This window comes from Prionailurus bengalensis, chromosome C2 (genome assembly GCF_016509475.1).
Source record: "Prionailurus bengalensis isolate Pbe53 chromosome C2, Fcat_Pben_1.1_paternal_pri, whole genome shotgun sequence".
NCBI classification, from domain to species: domain Eukaryota; kingdom Metazoa; phylum Chordata; class Mammalia; order Carnivora; family Felidae; genus Prionailurus; species Prionailurus bengalensis.
In genome coordinates, this window is record NC_057350.1 from 134,341,837 (window position 1) to 134,358,118 (window position 16,282).

At 51.6% G+C, this 16,282-nt stretch overlaps 1 protein-coding gene across 1 annotated transcript in view; it reads left to right on the top strand.

The window, feature by feature from the left end:
• Positions 1 to 6,060: 6,060 nt before the first annotated feature.
• GALNT15 (polypeptide N-acetylgalactosaminyltransferase 15) overlaps positions 6,061 to 16,282 on the top strand; it is a 48,016-nt gene continuing 37,794 nt past the window's right edge. The window contains exon 1 of the mRNA XM_043595462.1: positions 6,061 to 7,804. Coding sequence (XP_043451397.1) covers positions 7,260 to 7,804 — 545 coding nt within the window. The 5' untranslated portion in view covers positions 6,061 to 7,259. The remainder of the gene's footprint in view (positions 7,805 to 16,282) is intronic.

The window sequence follows — 16,282 nt, forward strand, 5'->3', positions numbered from 1 at the left end:
ACTCTGCATGAAGGGTGAGCAAGCTCCCTGATGTTGGAGAGACTCTCAGATGGGCAGGGAGATGTGGGCACTGTGGTAAGCTCTCTGCACGAACAGCTAATGTCCATCTGCAGCTGTGGTTGAACTCAGAGCAAGGCCAAGTGGGTCTAGTGTAGTCAATCAACCATGGCTGCTAAAATCTCTTGGGGAATTAAAAATAAAATTATATATATATATATATATATATATATATATATATATAGTTTGTTTGTTTGTTTGTTTGAATCCACTAGGCCAGGAGAGGAAATATTGAAGGGAAGGGAAAGCAAAGAGACCTTGGATCCTGATGGGTTCCGGAAAAGTGCCCTAAGCCCCTCCTCTAAGCCAATTCTCAAGGCAGAAAGTACATGCGGAGGTAAATGACAGAAGCCCCAGATAGAGAGGACCAGTGTCCCCATGCTCAGGTACCGTTCGGGGTGATGGTAATTTCCCAGAATCCTCTTCGACCAGCACAGAGCAGGAGCGGGAGAGCAGGAGAAAATTCTTACATAGGTTTAGGCTGGTGGGTGTGAGGCAGTCTCAGAGAGTTCCCCGGGCCCCCCAAAAAGAGTGGTGTGGCTGGGCCTTGGGAAGACTGTGACCCAAGGAAGCCTTGTGTTTGGAGAACAAGTGGATTCAGCAGAACCTCTGTAGGGAAGTTTCTAGAGGCCAGATGGGAACAGGGCCCTTTCAGGGGACTCTGGCATAGATAAATGACAATGACGAGGACAGGCGTGCTCCCTCTCAATGCCTGGGCCCTGTGTAGCACCCACAACCTAGACCCTGCCCTGGGGAGAGGAAGGGGATGAAAAAAACGTGAACTTTCTGAGACTGGTTTATGTGTAAAGGCTGGACGGGTGTTTTTATTTTTGTTGTAAATAAACTCATGAACCCACACCGAGGAGAATGTGTCCTTGCACATCTGAGTCTGTGACCTGGGATTTGTACGCACAAAACTGAGCTCCCTTACTTCCCCTTCATGCCCAAGAAGCATATGTCCCAGGCCAGGGAGAAAGAGAGAAGCAACCTGAGTTTGGATTTCTTCTTTGTCATGTTAAGGGAGATGTATTCTTTATTTTTAAGAATTTTTTATTTGAATTGAAGTAGAATGACATAATATTATATTCGCTTTAGGTAAACAGCATAGTGCTTTGACAATTATATACATTGAGGAAGAAACTTTTTTTTTGAGAGAGAGAACAAGCAAGCGGGGGTGGGGGGGCAGTGAGGGAGGGAGACAGAATCCCAAGCTGAGAGCGCAGAGCCTGACATGGGGCTCGAACTCACACCGTGAGATCATGACCTGAGCCGAAGTCAAGAGTTGGATGCTTAACTGACCAAGCTTCCCAGGTGCCCTGAGGGAGATACATTCTTTGTGAGAGAACTCTCCATCCTTAGCTGACATCAGAAGCATCTGGAAGGCTTGTTAAAACACAGATGCCTGGCCCACCCACATCAACTCTAGCTCAGTGTGTCTGAGAAGGGCCTAAGAGGGGTCTAATATTCTTGGTCACTCTTGCGTTTGAAGATGACCCTGCTGGTGGTGGTTGGGCACAGAGGGGTGGCTTACAGACATCAAGGATGCCACTCCTCCCTTGAGGTAGCCCTGTGTAAACCTGCTCTCTGTCAGCGCTTGTCATGGTGGCATTGACACACAACCTAACCACTGGTGATGCTCTTTTCCAGTACAATCCATGCACAAGGAAAGCCAAGCCAAATGGGTTATAGCAGAGAACCAGGAGTGCGGTGGGGTTGGCCACCTCAGGCCCGGTTCTGTGAGGTGGTCTGAGGGAAGGGGGCAGGTGGGGCTGGCATGGCCTCCCACTTCTTTTCTCCCCTCTCTTAGGCTGAACATTGGGACCCGTCCCAGGCTGTCACCTTATTCTCAACGAGGCGTTCGGTGTACACCAGGTCTCATCTTCAAGAGCCATGAACTTGACACGTGTTGCTGAGCGGGCACCGTGCTGCTTGTGGGAGAGACGAAGATGGAGGGACCGGTAACAGGGGGGCCAAAAAAGCAAACAGCCATCACCATGTGTCATAACGAGGTAAAGCAGAGGACGCACCTTGGGGAACTATCTTCTCATCCTGTTTCTTGCACTTCTCTTCACCTCAGGTTCAGATGGGAACCCGAATGGTGACCAGACATACCCTGGTGATGACATCTTGAATCACCTGGGCCAGGTCCCCTGTTACAAGGCACAGTGTTTATTTACTAGCGGATGCCCACTGTGAACCTCTCAGTCTCTGACTTGTTCAGGCACTTTAACCTGCTACGAAACTGAATTGAAAGCTCAACTTTTTTCTAGGCAAATAGCAGTCTTTTCTACAGTAAAGGTGCTGTGTCCTATGAGAAAAGCCAGGGAGAGGGAGAGCTGAGGGAAGGAAAAGGTGGGCGGGCAAAAGGAACTATTAGTTTCCGGGGCTGGTGTAGCAAAGCACCACAGACCGGGTGGTGCTTAAACGACAGACATCCATTGTCTCACAGTCTGGAGGCTGAAGTCGGAAATCGAGGTGTCGGAGACTTGGTTCTCTCTGGGGCTGTGAGGGGGACCCTGTCCCATGCCCCTCCCCCAGCTGCTGGTGGCTCGCCGGCAATCTTTGGCGTCCCTCGGTGCACCACTCTGATCTCTGCCTTCCTCTTCACATCTTCACCCTGTGTGCGCCTCTGTCCAAACCTCTCCTTGCATAAGGACATCAGTAATGGTGAATTGGGCTTCACCTTCATGACCTCATCGTACTTGATCATCTGCAAAGACCCTGTTTCCAAATAAGGTCGTATTCCCAGGTACCCATGTATAGGACTTCAACCTCTTTTGAGGGGACACAGTTCAACCCGTAATAGGAATACAGGTGAGAAAGAGAAGAGAGAGATAACGGGGGACAGGGGCTATGGGACTGTGTCCAGTCCTTCCTCCTCTAATTAGACCTGGACAGGGGCAGGGTAGCCCCTGAGGCTCTGGGAAGTGACAGAAGGGATGTCTCTAAGGGAAGTCCCATTTCTTTCTCTTTTTTTTAAGTTTATTTATTTATTATTTCAATTTTTAATGTTTTATTTTACTTATTTTTGAGAGACAGAGCATAAGTGGGGGAAGGGCAGAGAGAGAGAGGGAGACACAGAATCCGAAGCAGGCTCCAGGCTCTGAGCTGTCAGCACAGAGCCTGACATAGGGCTTGAACCTGTGAACCGTGAGATCATGAGCTGAGCCGAAGTCGGACACTCAACCAACAGAACCACCCAGGCATCCCTATTTATTATTTTAGTAGTCACCACACCCAGTGGGGGCTTGAACACACGACCCCCAGATCAGATCAAGAGTTACATGCTCTTCCGACCAAGCCAACCAGGCTGAGAGGAATAAGGTGGAGACTAAAAGGACTTTATGTTGTGTTTGGAGATCCATGGCTTGCTTGCTTTTGTTTTGAGTGGAAGACCCAGAGAAGAAAATTCCAGCTGCATGAAGACAGAAGCTAAGTGCCAGGGTTGTAGACTGAAGATGCATGGCTGATATCTGGGTGCTAAGGGGGGGCTCCAGCTGGTACAAGCAGCAAAGTAACACCCCTGTGAGCCAGGGGCTGGGATGGGCCAGGAAGGCCTGCTGCTCCCTCTACTTGGGGTGGCTCTGTCCACGGGGGGATGTACATGGGAATTTTATTTCCTTCTGGGCAGACTGAAAGTATCACCCCATGATTATGGGCTGTGTGGAACCCTTTTAGGGCTGATCCATATCCCGGAGTCTCAGAGGACACACAGACCTAACTTGAGTTGAATCAGAATAGCTACAGCATCGTCCCTATATTCATTCGACAAATATTTATTAAGTGCTTATGCTCTGCCAGATACAGGTGCAGTCTCTGGGGAAACAGCAGTGAACAAACTGATAGAACAGCTCTCCTTGTGGAGCCCACCTCTTATGGAGGTGGGATGGGGGCACAGACAACAAAGAGCCAAGTGTCTTACTTATCAATTGTTGGGAAGAGCTCCAGAGACTCTCAAAGAAAGCAAGGCAAGAGGAGAACACCATGGGTAAGATGGAGGGCTTCCGCTGTGAAACGGTGGGGAAAAAACACAAAAGCGAGTAAATGAGCCTTGTGGCTGGTTTCTGGGGAAAAGGCAGTCAAGCAAAGGATGGGCCAGGTAAAGGCCTTGAGGAGGCATGATGTGGCTGACGAGTTTGAAACCAATGTTGCCGGAGAGGGTAGGGGAGGGTGTTCTGCCCTGAGGCTGGAGACTGCGCATACCTTGTTCTCTGAAAGTCCCCTGGAATCATCCTTGTGAACCTCAAAATGTACCAGAAATTCTAAATTACATCTTCCAGAGTGCCTGTGTCTTGAACCTGAAAGCCATACAACTCTCACCCCAGCCTACCCTGATGTGGGATTCGGAAAGCACGGTCCAATCTAGCAATTCCTAACAACTGTCCATCGGGACACTATGCTAGCCTATTAGGAACAATCACATATAACCCACCATGTCACCTCTGACTCTGAAAGGCTTCAGGGGAAACACACACTCACACACACTCACACACGCTCTAGAAGAAGCAACAGAATCAAAAGGAAAAGCATTTTTTTTCCATGAGATGTTTAAGCTCACATTCCAAGATCAAAATCAAAACAGAAACAGCGAGCAATTCATTTCAGGAATTCCCCAGTGGCGTTCCTCCCCCCACTCCACTCCTGATTACTGGGAAGGCTGGGCCGTTCTGCAGTCATCAGAAGAAATGCGGAGTTAGTCACCCTTGATCAGCTATTCGGGCCAGAAGCTCAGGAACTCTGAGCATGCTGGCGTCCATTCTGTCTCCCATCTACGTCTCGCGCTCCGTGACCTTGGATCTCATGGCTTCAGACATCATCCCTGTGAAGTTTTACCACCTGCAAGCCAGACCTCTCCCTTCACCTCCAGCTATTGCATGTCCCACTGCCTACTCTCCGTGTCCCCTTGACTGTCTAGAAGACATCTCAAACTTCACATGGCCCAAGGAGCCACTGCCATTCATCCCCTTCTACCAAATCCTGGTCTCCCACATCTCGGCCGATGGCAACCCTACTCTTCCAACTACCAGACTTGAAAGCTTGAAAATCATCCTTGACTCCTTTCTTTCTCTGACACTGGATATCAGTTCATCAGCAACTGCTGTAGGTTCTTCCTGAAAATATACCCAGAAGCCGGGGCGCCTGGGTGGCCCAGTTGGTTGAGCATCTGACTCGATTTCAAATCACGTCATGATCTCTTGATTTGCAGGATCAAGCCCCGGGTCAGGCTCTGTGCTGACGGTTCAGAGCCTGCTTGGGATTCTCTCTCTCTCTCTCTCTCTCTCTCTGCCCCTCTCCCACTCTCTCTCCCTCTCTCTGTCTCTCTGCCCCTCCCCCTCTCTCCCCCTCTCTCTGCCCCTCTCCCACTCTCCCTCCCTCTCTCTCTCTTTCAAAATAAACAAATAAATAAACATTAAAAAAATATGTCTAGTAGTTGCCTACTCCACACCTCCTCCACTGATGCCACTTTGGTCCACACCCTCATCGTTTCTCGCTGCAATAATGTTAGCCTGACTTGACTCCCTTTGCTCCCCCAGTCTGATTCCAACACAGCAGCCAGAGTGATCCCATTTAAATCTGAGTCAATTGTGTCTGTCCTCCGCTCACAACCCACCAAGGGCTCACATCTTACTCAGAGGAAAGAAGAGAAGCCAAAATTCCTACAATGCACTCCGATGTCCCGTAGGATCCCCCCTCACCTCCTGCCCCCACCTTACCTCTTTCGTCCTGTTTTCCATCCCACTCTGCCCTCCTCATTCTGCTCCTGCCACACTGGTTCTCGCTGCTCCTCCAAAGGCCTGGCACGTGCTTGCCGCAGGACCTTCACATTTGCTATGCCCCCTGCCCCAAATGCTCATCCTCACATCACTGCCTGCCCTTCCTTCTCACACAGATGCTAACTCTTCTGTGAAACCTCCCCTCCCCACTCAGTGTCCCCTGTCAGTCCCCAGCTCATGCTCTCCAGCCCCTTTCCCTGCTTTACTTTTCTCCTTCACCCGTATCATCCCTGACCCCCTGCCTTTCTAAATTAATTCTCTGTCTGCCTCTCCCACTAGAAGGTAAACGCCATGAGGCACAAATTTTGGTGCTTTATTCATTGCTGGACTCCCAGTCCCAGAATAGTTTTGGCACACAGTAGGTGCACGTCAACATCTGTTGGTTGGATGAAGGAGGTTTTACAACTGAAGGAACATTCCTCACCAGATGCCCCTGCTTAGTGGCCAGTGCCTTCAGATGCTTTGGTGGCAGGAGGGGCATACAGGAGCGTCTCCCCCCCCCCCCGCCCCCAGCTTCCGTCATTTTCAGAGGGACAAGGACAGTGGTCCTCAGCAAGGAGGGAGAGTCCAGCCTAACTTCACACATCGCCTGTGGGAGGCTGAAGGTACAAACAGTTAGCTGTTTGCATCTATGCCACAGGCACAGGCTTTCTGAAACCAGGAGGGACTACTATTTCCTTCCCCTGTGGGTGGGGGAAAGAAGTCTTCCTATGAACTATGAACGAGATTCAGATCTGAACTTCTGGGATGTTCCTGTTTGGGTTTGGTCCTAGCAGTGACGGTTTATATTTTGCCCCGGAGCTGTGCGCTGCGGGATCGTGCAAAGCCCAGGAACAGTGAGGGCATTAGGACCAGGAGCGAGGCTTGGCTTGGCCGGGGCTGCGTCTGGCAGAGGGCTCTCAGCTGAGCGCAGAGCTATGTGTGAAAGGAAATCAGGCGCTGCCTGCCGGCTTCACATCTGTTGATCTGACCTGACTTGAAGCGTCCAAAGGAGGACCACTGTCAGCGCTGCTGGACTGAGGACCCACCAGCTGCCTCTCCAGACATCGCCTAGCAACCTGACCATTCATGCAAGGGGGGAGACGAAACACGTGGGACTAAACACCTGAGCAGAATGGAATAATCGTTTTTTTTTTTCCTTAGGAGAAAAAGGGGGTAAAAGGGGCCAAACAATTCAATTTGAAGTCCCTGTGAATGGGCTCTCAGAAGGCAATACAGAAATCCACTCAGAGAGGTCCCGTGGCTTTCTGATTATAAGTGGAAGTCAGTCTTACACATGCTGTTGGCAAATGTCAGATGGGAAAAAAAGGAGCAGGTTAAGTGACCAGCAAAAAACTTCCAGGTGGAACTAGGAAGCCAGGTTCTCCTGCAAGCCCGAAGGAACCTGGAGCAGGAGGAGGACGCGAACTTGAATATGACCTGTTGCATATGGCAAGTTCCAGCAACATGCTCCTAAGGAAGCGATGCAGGCATGGGCCGTGCAGACTGCAATTCCTGCTGCTCTTACTGATGCTGGGATGCGTGCTGCTGATGGTGGCCATGCTGCACCCTCCCCCGCACGCCCCGCACCACGCGGTCACAGTCCTGGCCACCCAACACAGCCCAGGTGCTGGGTATCGCCTGAACTTCGGGGAATCCCAGGAATGGGTGCTGGAGGCCGAGGATGAGGGCCAAGAGTACAGCCCCCTGGAGGGCCTGCCCCCCTTTATCTCACTGCGGGAGGATCAGCTCCTGGTGGCCGTGGCCTCACCCAGGGCCAGAAGGAACAAGACCCAGGGCAGGAAAGGTGGCAGCTACCGGCTCATCAGACAGCCGAGCAGAAGGCAGGATGAGGAGGCCCCAGAGAGGGACTGGGGGGCCGAGGAGGAAGATGGGGAGGTATCTGAAGATGAGCTGACCCCACTCAGCCTGGAGGAGGCGCTCAGTGCCCGCATCCCCCTGCAGAGGGCGCTGCCCGAGGTACGGCATCCACTGTAAGTAAGGCCCTGGCTTCCCCTTCCCCCAGGTACTGAGGCGTCATCAACAGACCCAGGAATGCCAACTTTCTGCCACCGGCTGTCCTTAGGGCAGCAGTTCCCAAGGTGTGGTCCTTGGACCAGCCGCAGCAGCATAACCTGGGGACTTGTTAGAAACGCAGAGTCTCAGACCGCATCCCAGACCCACTGAGTGAGACACTCTGATTTAACCAGCCCTGCAGGTGAGGAAAAGGGGAGCTCTTACTGGTTCTTCCCTTCCCCATCCTGGTTCTAGTCCTTCTGTCTCAGGACTATCAGGTCAAACAGCTTTATCCATATACCACACAGGAGCTTGGGGCAGATGTTCTCCAACCCACCTTCCAGTTCTAACACCCCGCCTCCAGGACGTTTTGATATTATGATTGTTGTTAGGGTTTGCTTTCGTTTCGGGTCAAAGTAACAATCGCAGCTAACATTTACGTGACTCCTTCCATGTGCCTGATTTTAATCTAAGAGCTGTTCGTCTATCAGTCCTTACAAGATGAGTGCTATTATTACCATCAAGCTTATTTTACAGGTATGAAAACAAGGCACAGAGAGGCTGAGTAACTTGCCCACCGTCACACAGCTAGCAGGTGCCAAGGCAGGGATTTGAATCCAGGAAGGAAGAAACTCCAGTGTGCCTGAACTGCCACCCCATTAGACTTAAGGGGACAGTCCCAGTGCGCAGGAGCTAGAATGCGGTGCTGCTGCAGCCCGACCTGTTGGGGTAGCCCCACCCCCAGAAGCCAAGCTGGAGAGTGCATCCAGGCTATACCCAGGGAGATGCTGAGCTCCCCTTGTGCATCCCCTGTCCTCCCCCTCCCTTACTGTGGCTGGCTGCAGAGGAGGGCCCCAGTCTGGCATCCGTGGCCGGTGCGACTGGTTAGCTCTGGGAAAACCCTTCCCTGTAAGCCACTGCTCTTCCTAGAGCCCAGAGTGCTTCTCACGAAGCAAACACACGTTCAGACCTTCCGAGTGAGTGGATCCATCTAGAGCCGCAGTCAAGAGCAAGACAGTGTACTCCTCTGATCCCTGGTGGGGTTCCTGTCGGTCTGGCCGCTTGGCAGTCACCCTCGGGGTCACGCAAATGCAGGTCAGCACCCGAGACCGGCTTCTCAGATGGTGTGCGTGGGCGCCTCTCTCATACTCACCCCAACCCTGCTGCTCCAACTTCAGGTCTTGGCTTCAACAGCTCTTTTCAGGAAACTTGCAGACCCAGCCAGGCCCACCCCACTGCAATTTGGTGCTCTCAGCAGTTTTAATTCATAACCCTCACTACAACCAAAGCTAAACGGTCGCTGATGTATTGGTTTGATCGATGCCGGGGTCCCTGCCACGCACAGGAAGCGAGTGATTGCCGAATGAGTGAACGTACTGTTCTCAAAGTCTTTGGATACATCTTTCTCTTTGGCCTAAGACAAAAATGAGTATCTTCATTTTGCTAATAAGAAGCATTGCCTCAAACAAGAGGGTCTCTGGCCACCCAGAGGCGTGTATGTGTGTCTCTGCATTATGCAAGTGCGTTGTGACTATGAAGTTCTGTGGGTACGTTGCATATAGTTGTGCGTGAGTGTGTCGAACACGCACTGTATCGTGTGTGGCGAATGGATGCTACGTACGTGTGCTGCGTGTAGTACGTGCGCGTCGTGGATTACGTGGTGCCCGCGTGCCTAGTGCCCGCGTGCGTTGCGGTGTGAGTTGTGCACATGTAATCACACGTGCACATGTGTGTGGATGTGTCCGTGTCCTTATGCGCGTGTGCACATTGATAGGTGCAGTGGCGTGTGTGGTACACGCGTGATTGCGTATGTTTCGCCCCGGTGTGACGTGCGCACGTGTCTTGTGATTTGGCTTTTGTTGTGTATGCGTTTTTGCGGGACGTGTGTGCATGTATGTTGTGTTGTGCCCGGGCTACGTGTGTTTGATGTGCCTGTGTGAGTGTGCGACTCGCATGTGTGGTATAAACGCCTTGTTAGAGTTGTACACGGGTAGGTGTGCTGTGTGTGCTATTTGTGCAGTGCGAAGTGCACGGGCGTTGTGTGTGCGTGTGGTGCACGTAGGTTAGAAAGGCGTTGGGCGACGTGTACGTGTGTGTGTGTGCAAGTGTGTTGTGTGTGTTATGCTTCTGGTGTGCAATGCCTGGTAGGTGTTGGCGCGCCTGCGCTGTGAGCGTGGGCACATTTTGTGCCACGTGTGCGACGTGCACTGACATCGCGTGCGCACCACTTCAGTGGTCACTGCTTCAAGCCAGGGTGACCACCTCGGCTCAGTTTGTCTCGGTCTCCCCGGACTGGGACGCCTCCCGGTCCCTGGCAAACCTGGACGGTTGGTCTCCCCGCCCCATACTTCCCTCCCCTTGCCCCGTTCTAACGACAGCCATCGGCTCTGTCTAGAGGTGTGTGGCGCCCTCTGCTGGTCCCAGCTGCTCCCTACAGCCTGTGCGGTCTGGGCCTTGGCCCCCAGCCTCTCCTCTACCCTCTGCAGTTCAGGTGCTGGGTGTCTCTTCTGGCCCCTCTCAGGACATACAAGGGATCCTCTGCAAACTGAGGCAACAAGCCCCTACTGTCCCTCCAGGGTGACAGGACTCTCCTACTGTCAGCGCTTTAAAACCAGGCCAAAATTCAACTTATAAAAGAACGGCCGTATATTAAGCACCTACTCTGTGCGAGTCCTGCTCTGCTTTCCCACCAGGGTTGGGAGAACTCTGGAGACCCCAGTCCCTCTGCCTTCTGCTGGAGTGTGCCAAGCGCCACCCACCCCAGGGCTTTGCACAAGCCTGTCCCAACTTGGGCTGGTCCTGCGCGCCCTTCGTGCGCCGAAACCTCTAGACCAGCCCTGGCCTTTGCTCATCACCCCCATCCAGGCCACAGGCTTTTTCTGAGTACCTCCGGGGTCACTGCTGGAGGTCATTTTGAAAAGGGGCATGCCAGGAAGTTAGTAATAATGCAGGACCAAGACAGAGAAAAAAGTCAGTGTAAAAGGTCAAAAGGCAGACTCTGGAAAGAAAGGTAAAATTACGGTGAACTTTTATCTGAGCACTTACTATGTGCTAGGAACCCTGCTAAGTGGTTTTCATTCACTTAATCTTCCTAATGAACCCATAAGCTGGATACCATTAATATTTCCATTTTACAGATGTGTAAACTGAGAAACAGAAAGGCGGAGGGACTGGGGCCAGGTTATCTGACCAGGTGTGTCTGACACCAAAGTCATGTTCTTTCTGTTTTTTTGTTTTGTTATTCTCAAGTTAGATAACATACAGTGTGATACTCAGGAGTAGAATCCCACGATTTGTCATTTACATACAACACCCAGTGCTCATCACAAGTGCCCTCCTTAATGCCCATCACCCATTTTCCCCACCCTCCCACCCCGTCAACCCTCTGTTCTTTGTATTAAAATGTTTTTAATGTTTACTTATACTTGAGGGAGGGAGAGAGACAAAGTGTGAGTGGGGGCTGGTGGTCAGAGAGAGAGGGAGACAGAATCTGAAACAGGCTCCTGGCTCTGAGCTGTCAGCACAGAGCCCTATGCGGGGCTCAAACTCACAAGCCATGAGATCATGACCTGAGCCAAAGTCGGACGCTTAACTGAGCCACACAGGTGCCCTGTTCTCTGTATTTCGGAGTCTCTTATGGTTTGCCTCCTTCTCTGTTTTTATCTTATTTCTCCTTTCCTTCCTCTATGATCATCTGCTAAGTTTCTCAAATTCCACATCTGAGTGAAATCATATGATATCTGTCTTTCTCTGGCTGCAAAGCCATGTTCTTAACCACCACGTTGTACTTTCTGGGCAAGTCACGTAGGCTAGAAGAATTTCAAGTTTTTCCACCTATAAATTAGGGAGAGCTCACACTGGTCCTCAGGGAGACACAGAGGAGGATGTCTGTCACAGCATTCTTGGTGGCACTGAAGTGTTGGAAACCACCTGGACACGTCATGGGTGGGCACCAGGGAAGCTGGGCACAGCCCAGAGACACGGCGGGACGTAGAAGCAACAGACTCGGTGCACAATACCCGATGGAGGGAGACCTTCAAGTACCATGCTGAGTGACACAAGTAAGGTGCAGAAAAGGGGTCCATAGCACGACATCACTGGGGAAATGTGAGCTCCATGCGTGCTGACCAATGCATTCTTTACAAGAACAGAGGAAGCTCCGGGGAGTGGCTGTGTTGTGTGGAGAGCTGGGTCCTGGGGCAGGCGCGGGAATAGCGAATGAATATATAGAGGAAGCAAAGAGAGGGGCCCACATGGGAGCCCCAGACTGAAGACTAGGACTGACTTGGCACCTCAAAGCTGCTCTCACAGAGGGGGTCGGGGAGGAGCAGGCCTTGCCCTTCAGCCTCCTGTGGCACGACAGCTTTCAAGGCTCTTCCGAGCCCAGCTCTCCTTGATCATCCTGGGGCCCAGCGTAGGGCAACGATTGCCCGCATCAAAGAGGCTCCCGACTGAGAAAGCGCTCTGTAATCTGGTCTAGGCAGTGGCTCTCAAACCTGAGTTCACATGGGACCACCGAGAGGGCTTGCTAAAATGCAGCTTCCTGGCCTCCTCTCCTACACTACCTGACTCAAGGGTCAAGGGTGGGGCCCGAGAATTTGGTTTCGACAAGTTTCCTGGGAGACGCTCATGCTGCTGATGTGTGGGCACTCTTTGTATCTAACAGGTTGGACAGAGCCATGCTTCTCAGATTTTCAAGTGTATGCAAACCCCTCGCCCCGGGCATCTTATTAAAATGCACAGTCTAATGTAGTCGGCTAGGGGTTCCACCCAAGATGCTACACTTCTATCAAGCTCCCAGTTGGTACCGGTGTTGTTGGTCCACAGGCCACGTTTTTGAGCAGCAAGGGGCTTTATCGCTGGTTTGCCAAATATGTACTTGTGGATTCCCCCACATGGCTTGTTAAAAATGTAGATTTTCAGACCACTTTTCTAGAGACTCCCCATAGTTCTGATTTGGAATGCAGTGATCTGAATTTTAAAAAGCTGATGTTAGTTTGGGGAACCACTGATACAGACAATGAGCAGAGAGGTAGTAGAGCTCTGGAAGATTCCACAGAGAAGGGAGTCGCGGGGTTGGAAAATAGAAAAGAGAAGTAGTGAGTAACACAGTCCCCTTCATGACCTGGAGTTTTGTACTTAAATATAAATGTCAGCTCGGCTATTGCTGGCTGGGTGCTACCTACCTACTCGCATCAGTTTATAACTTGGGTTCATATTTTGGCCCGTGTTAGCCTGGTTTATATACCCACAACTGTGACTAACTCACACGCCCATAGAACAGGAAACCTGGGCCCGAAACCCGGCCCCATCTCTTACTGTGTGACCTTGTATAATCACTCAGCCTCTCTAAGCCTCAGTTTCCTCAACTGTAAAATGTAGATAAAATAACACCCTTGCGTGGAGTTGTAGGTTAAATGAGATAGAATGTTGATGATCTTCCCTACCCCCCCACTGCTCCCCCAGGATTCAAGTCCAAATGAAGTTGTCCTTATCATATTCTGGAGTATAGGGTCTGGGAGTGAATTGAAAGATGGAGAAAAGCCAGAGCAGGCAGCTGTGGACATCACGTCATTGTCCTTTCTCTGATCAAAGAGTTATTTTCTACCCTGTGGGCTGCTAAATCATCACTCACTTGGTGGCACACTGGAAGCACCTGGTAAGTGTTACAAACGACCCATACTGGGGTCCCACTACCAGGGATTCTTATTTAGTTGGTCTGGGGAGGGGCCTGGGCCTCCCCAGGTAGTTCTGATGCGCAGCCGGGGCTGAGAAGCAACGCTGTGGGGCACCAGCTGGGCAACGGCATTTCACAGGCAGTGGGAAGACATAGGAAGGGGTATCCTCCGCTTCGTTTCCTCCCTCCCGCCCAGAGGCCGCTTTGGCAGCAGCTCTATATGGTCAAGGAGAAGGTGGTGGTGCAGTCTACCTTCCGGTCAGGTCAGTCGAGTTCCAGGCAGGCAGGGAGCCACTCCAGCATGTCTCCCCACCCCTATGTTGGCCCTGACACCTGGGCTACAAAAGTGAGAGAAGACGGCTGGCAGGGCACCAATAAATCGGAGTGAGTAGGTGCGGCCCTGCAGTGGGGACGGAGGGGAGAGCAGGAAGGAGCAGGCTGGGGCAAACACCTGGTGCTGGAACTCAGCTTATCTACCCTCCCACTCAGGAAAGGAGGGAAAACAACCCAGTGTGGTGAGTAGGAGTGCTTGTTCTGGTGCCTGGCCAGCCAGGTCACAAGGGGAACTCACAAGTACCAAGCTTTCAGCCCTCAAGCCCAGTGTAGCCAAGGCTGGGAACCGTGTGTCCCCAGATCTCCACCCATCCTCAATGCCTGTGGTGTAGACAGGCTGAGTATAACCCTTTGAGATCACGGGGCGCCTGGGTGGCTCAGTCAGTTGAGCGTCCGACTTCGGCTTAGGCCATGGTCTCGCGGTTTGAGATTCACGAATTCAAGCCCCGGTCGGGCTCTGTGCTGACAGCTTGGGAGCCTGGAGCCTGCTTCAGATTCTGTGTCTCCCTCTCTCTTTGCCCCTCCCATGCTCACACTCTGTCTCCCTCTCTCCCAAAAATAAACATTTAAAAAAAAATGTAGCCCCTTGAGATCAAATGTGCCCGTGGTAGCCAATGCAGTAGAGTCTTGCTTTGTGCTTCGGGTTAGGCTTGGGGATTAGATCAGAGGTGGTCAACCTGCATCTTTTCTTGTTTAATTCTTAAGGAAACTGCTATTTCCGCTGAAAGTATGGTCCTCAGACCTGCAGCATCAAAAATGCAGACTTTCAAGCCCCACTCAGACCTACTAGATGAAAATCTCTATTTTTAACAAGATCTCTAGCTGATTTATATTCATGTCAGAGTTTGAGAAATGCTGATGAGGCCAACGGTTCACAGCCCTGCCTGCACATTGGAATCAGTGGCAGAATTTTATAAATCATCACACCCAGGCTCCACCCCAGACCAACCAATTAGATACAATTCAAGGGGACTCTTCTAAGTGATTCTAATGTGCAGCCAGGCTGAGAACTCCTGCCAAGGCCCTTTTAGGTGAAAAGGAGCAGAAACACTGGTGTTCTGCAGGTGGTGGGGTTCCTGCAGTTTGCACAGGAAGTGAGGAACAGGGACAGTCCAGGGAGGACTGCAGGGGGTATAGGAGGAGGACAGGAAAGACACTCACGAGCCATGGTACTTCTAGGGCTCAGCCTTCCTGATGTCCTCCAGCAGCTGGCGTCCCTGGAGCCTGCTCATATCGCCCTCATGGCCACTTACTTGCTGGTGTCTTGTCACTAACAACCGTTGTCCTCTACTCAAGCTCCGGTCTGGAGGCCCAGCAGCATCGGGATCACCTGAGATGCAGAACCTCAGGCCCCACCCAGACCTCCTAGATCCAAATCTGCATTTATGGAGATGCCCCGGTGGTACAGGTGCAGGTTAACGTGTGAGGGCACTGGGCTACCTCTTGGCTTCTGCTGCCTCACCTTTGACTTACTGCCTGTCCTATGACCTGCTACCAACTGCTGATCCTCTCTGTATGTCTGAATATCAAACTCCTTGAGACAGAGGATCTGGAAGTTTCACTTGGCCATTATTTGGGGGAGGCTATGCCTGTTAGGGGAAACTACTGTGCCAGGATGCTTCATAGGCTCTGGTCAGTGTTCAGACCAGCGACTACCTGTCAGTGCCCACTTTTAGTCCAGGGCTGAGGAGCCAGAATCAGAGCAAAGCTAAGGATGCCTGGAGCCCCTAGAAGGAGGCTGTAAGTCTTCTGAGGACCCTACAAAGAGACTGTGTGCCCCTTGTATGACTTCTCTCTAACTCTGGGGAATGAATGATAGGCTGGCAGCATTAGCCTTACCCACAGGCTCCAGCCTGAACATACTTCCCTCTCATTGATAGGAACACTGTCCATCCCTCACAGGATCATCCCCAGGCCGTGTCCCAGCCCTTGCGTCTCCAGGCATGGCCTGGAAATTGGTGTTCCCAAGATGAGCCCCATTAACTACAGACAAAATGTACTAAACATTGGGATTTTCACAGATTGTGGAGAACTGAGTCTATGGTTATTACCCTCCCATTTATATAGACAGCCAGTCTATATACTCCTTGTGAGCAAGAACAGTGTCTACCTTCATTCACTGAACAAATAATTATTTAGCAACTATCAAAGGTGAGAAGGTGAGCAGGACCCCGCCCCAAACCCAAGGAGCTTGGGGTGAGTTGAGGGATACAGATAAGGAACCAGGTTGTTACATCGCTGGGCTCAGGGCAGCGATATGGAAACTCGTCTGCGTGGGGGACTTCTGCTAATTTGGTAGAAGCTGGAGGTCAGTAACCCCAAGACAGAAAACCCAGCAGAAACCTTTCCACCCTGGCCAGGTGAGGAAAGGGTGGGGGCGGTGTTTGTGCCACAGCCAGGCCATCTGGCGCAAAGCTGTGACTCATCCTCTCCAGAATCATCATCC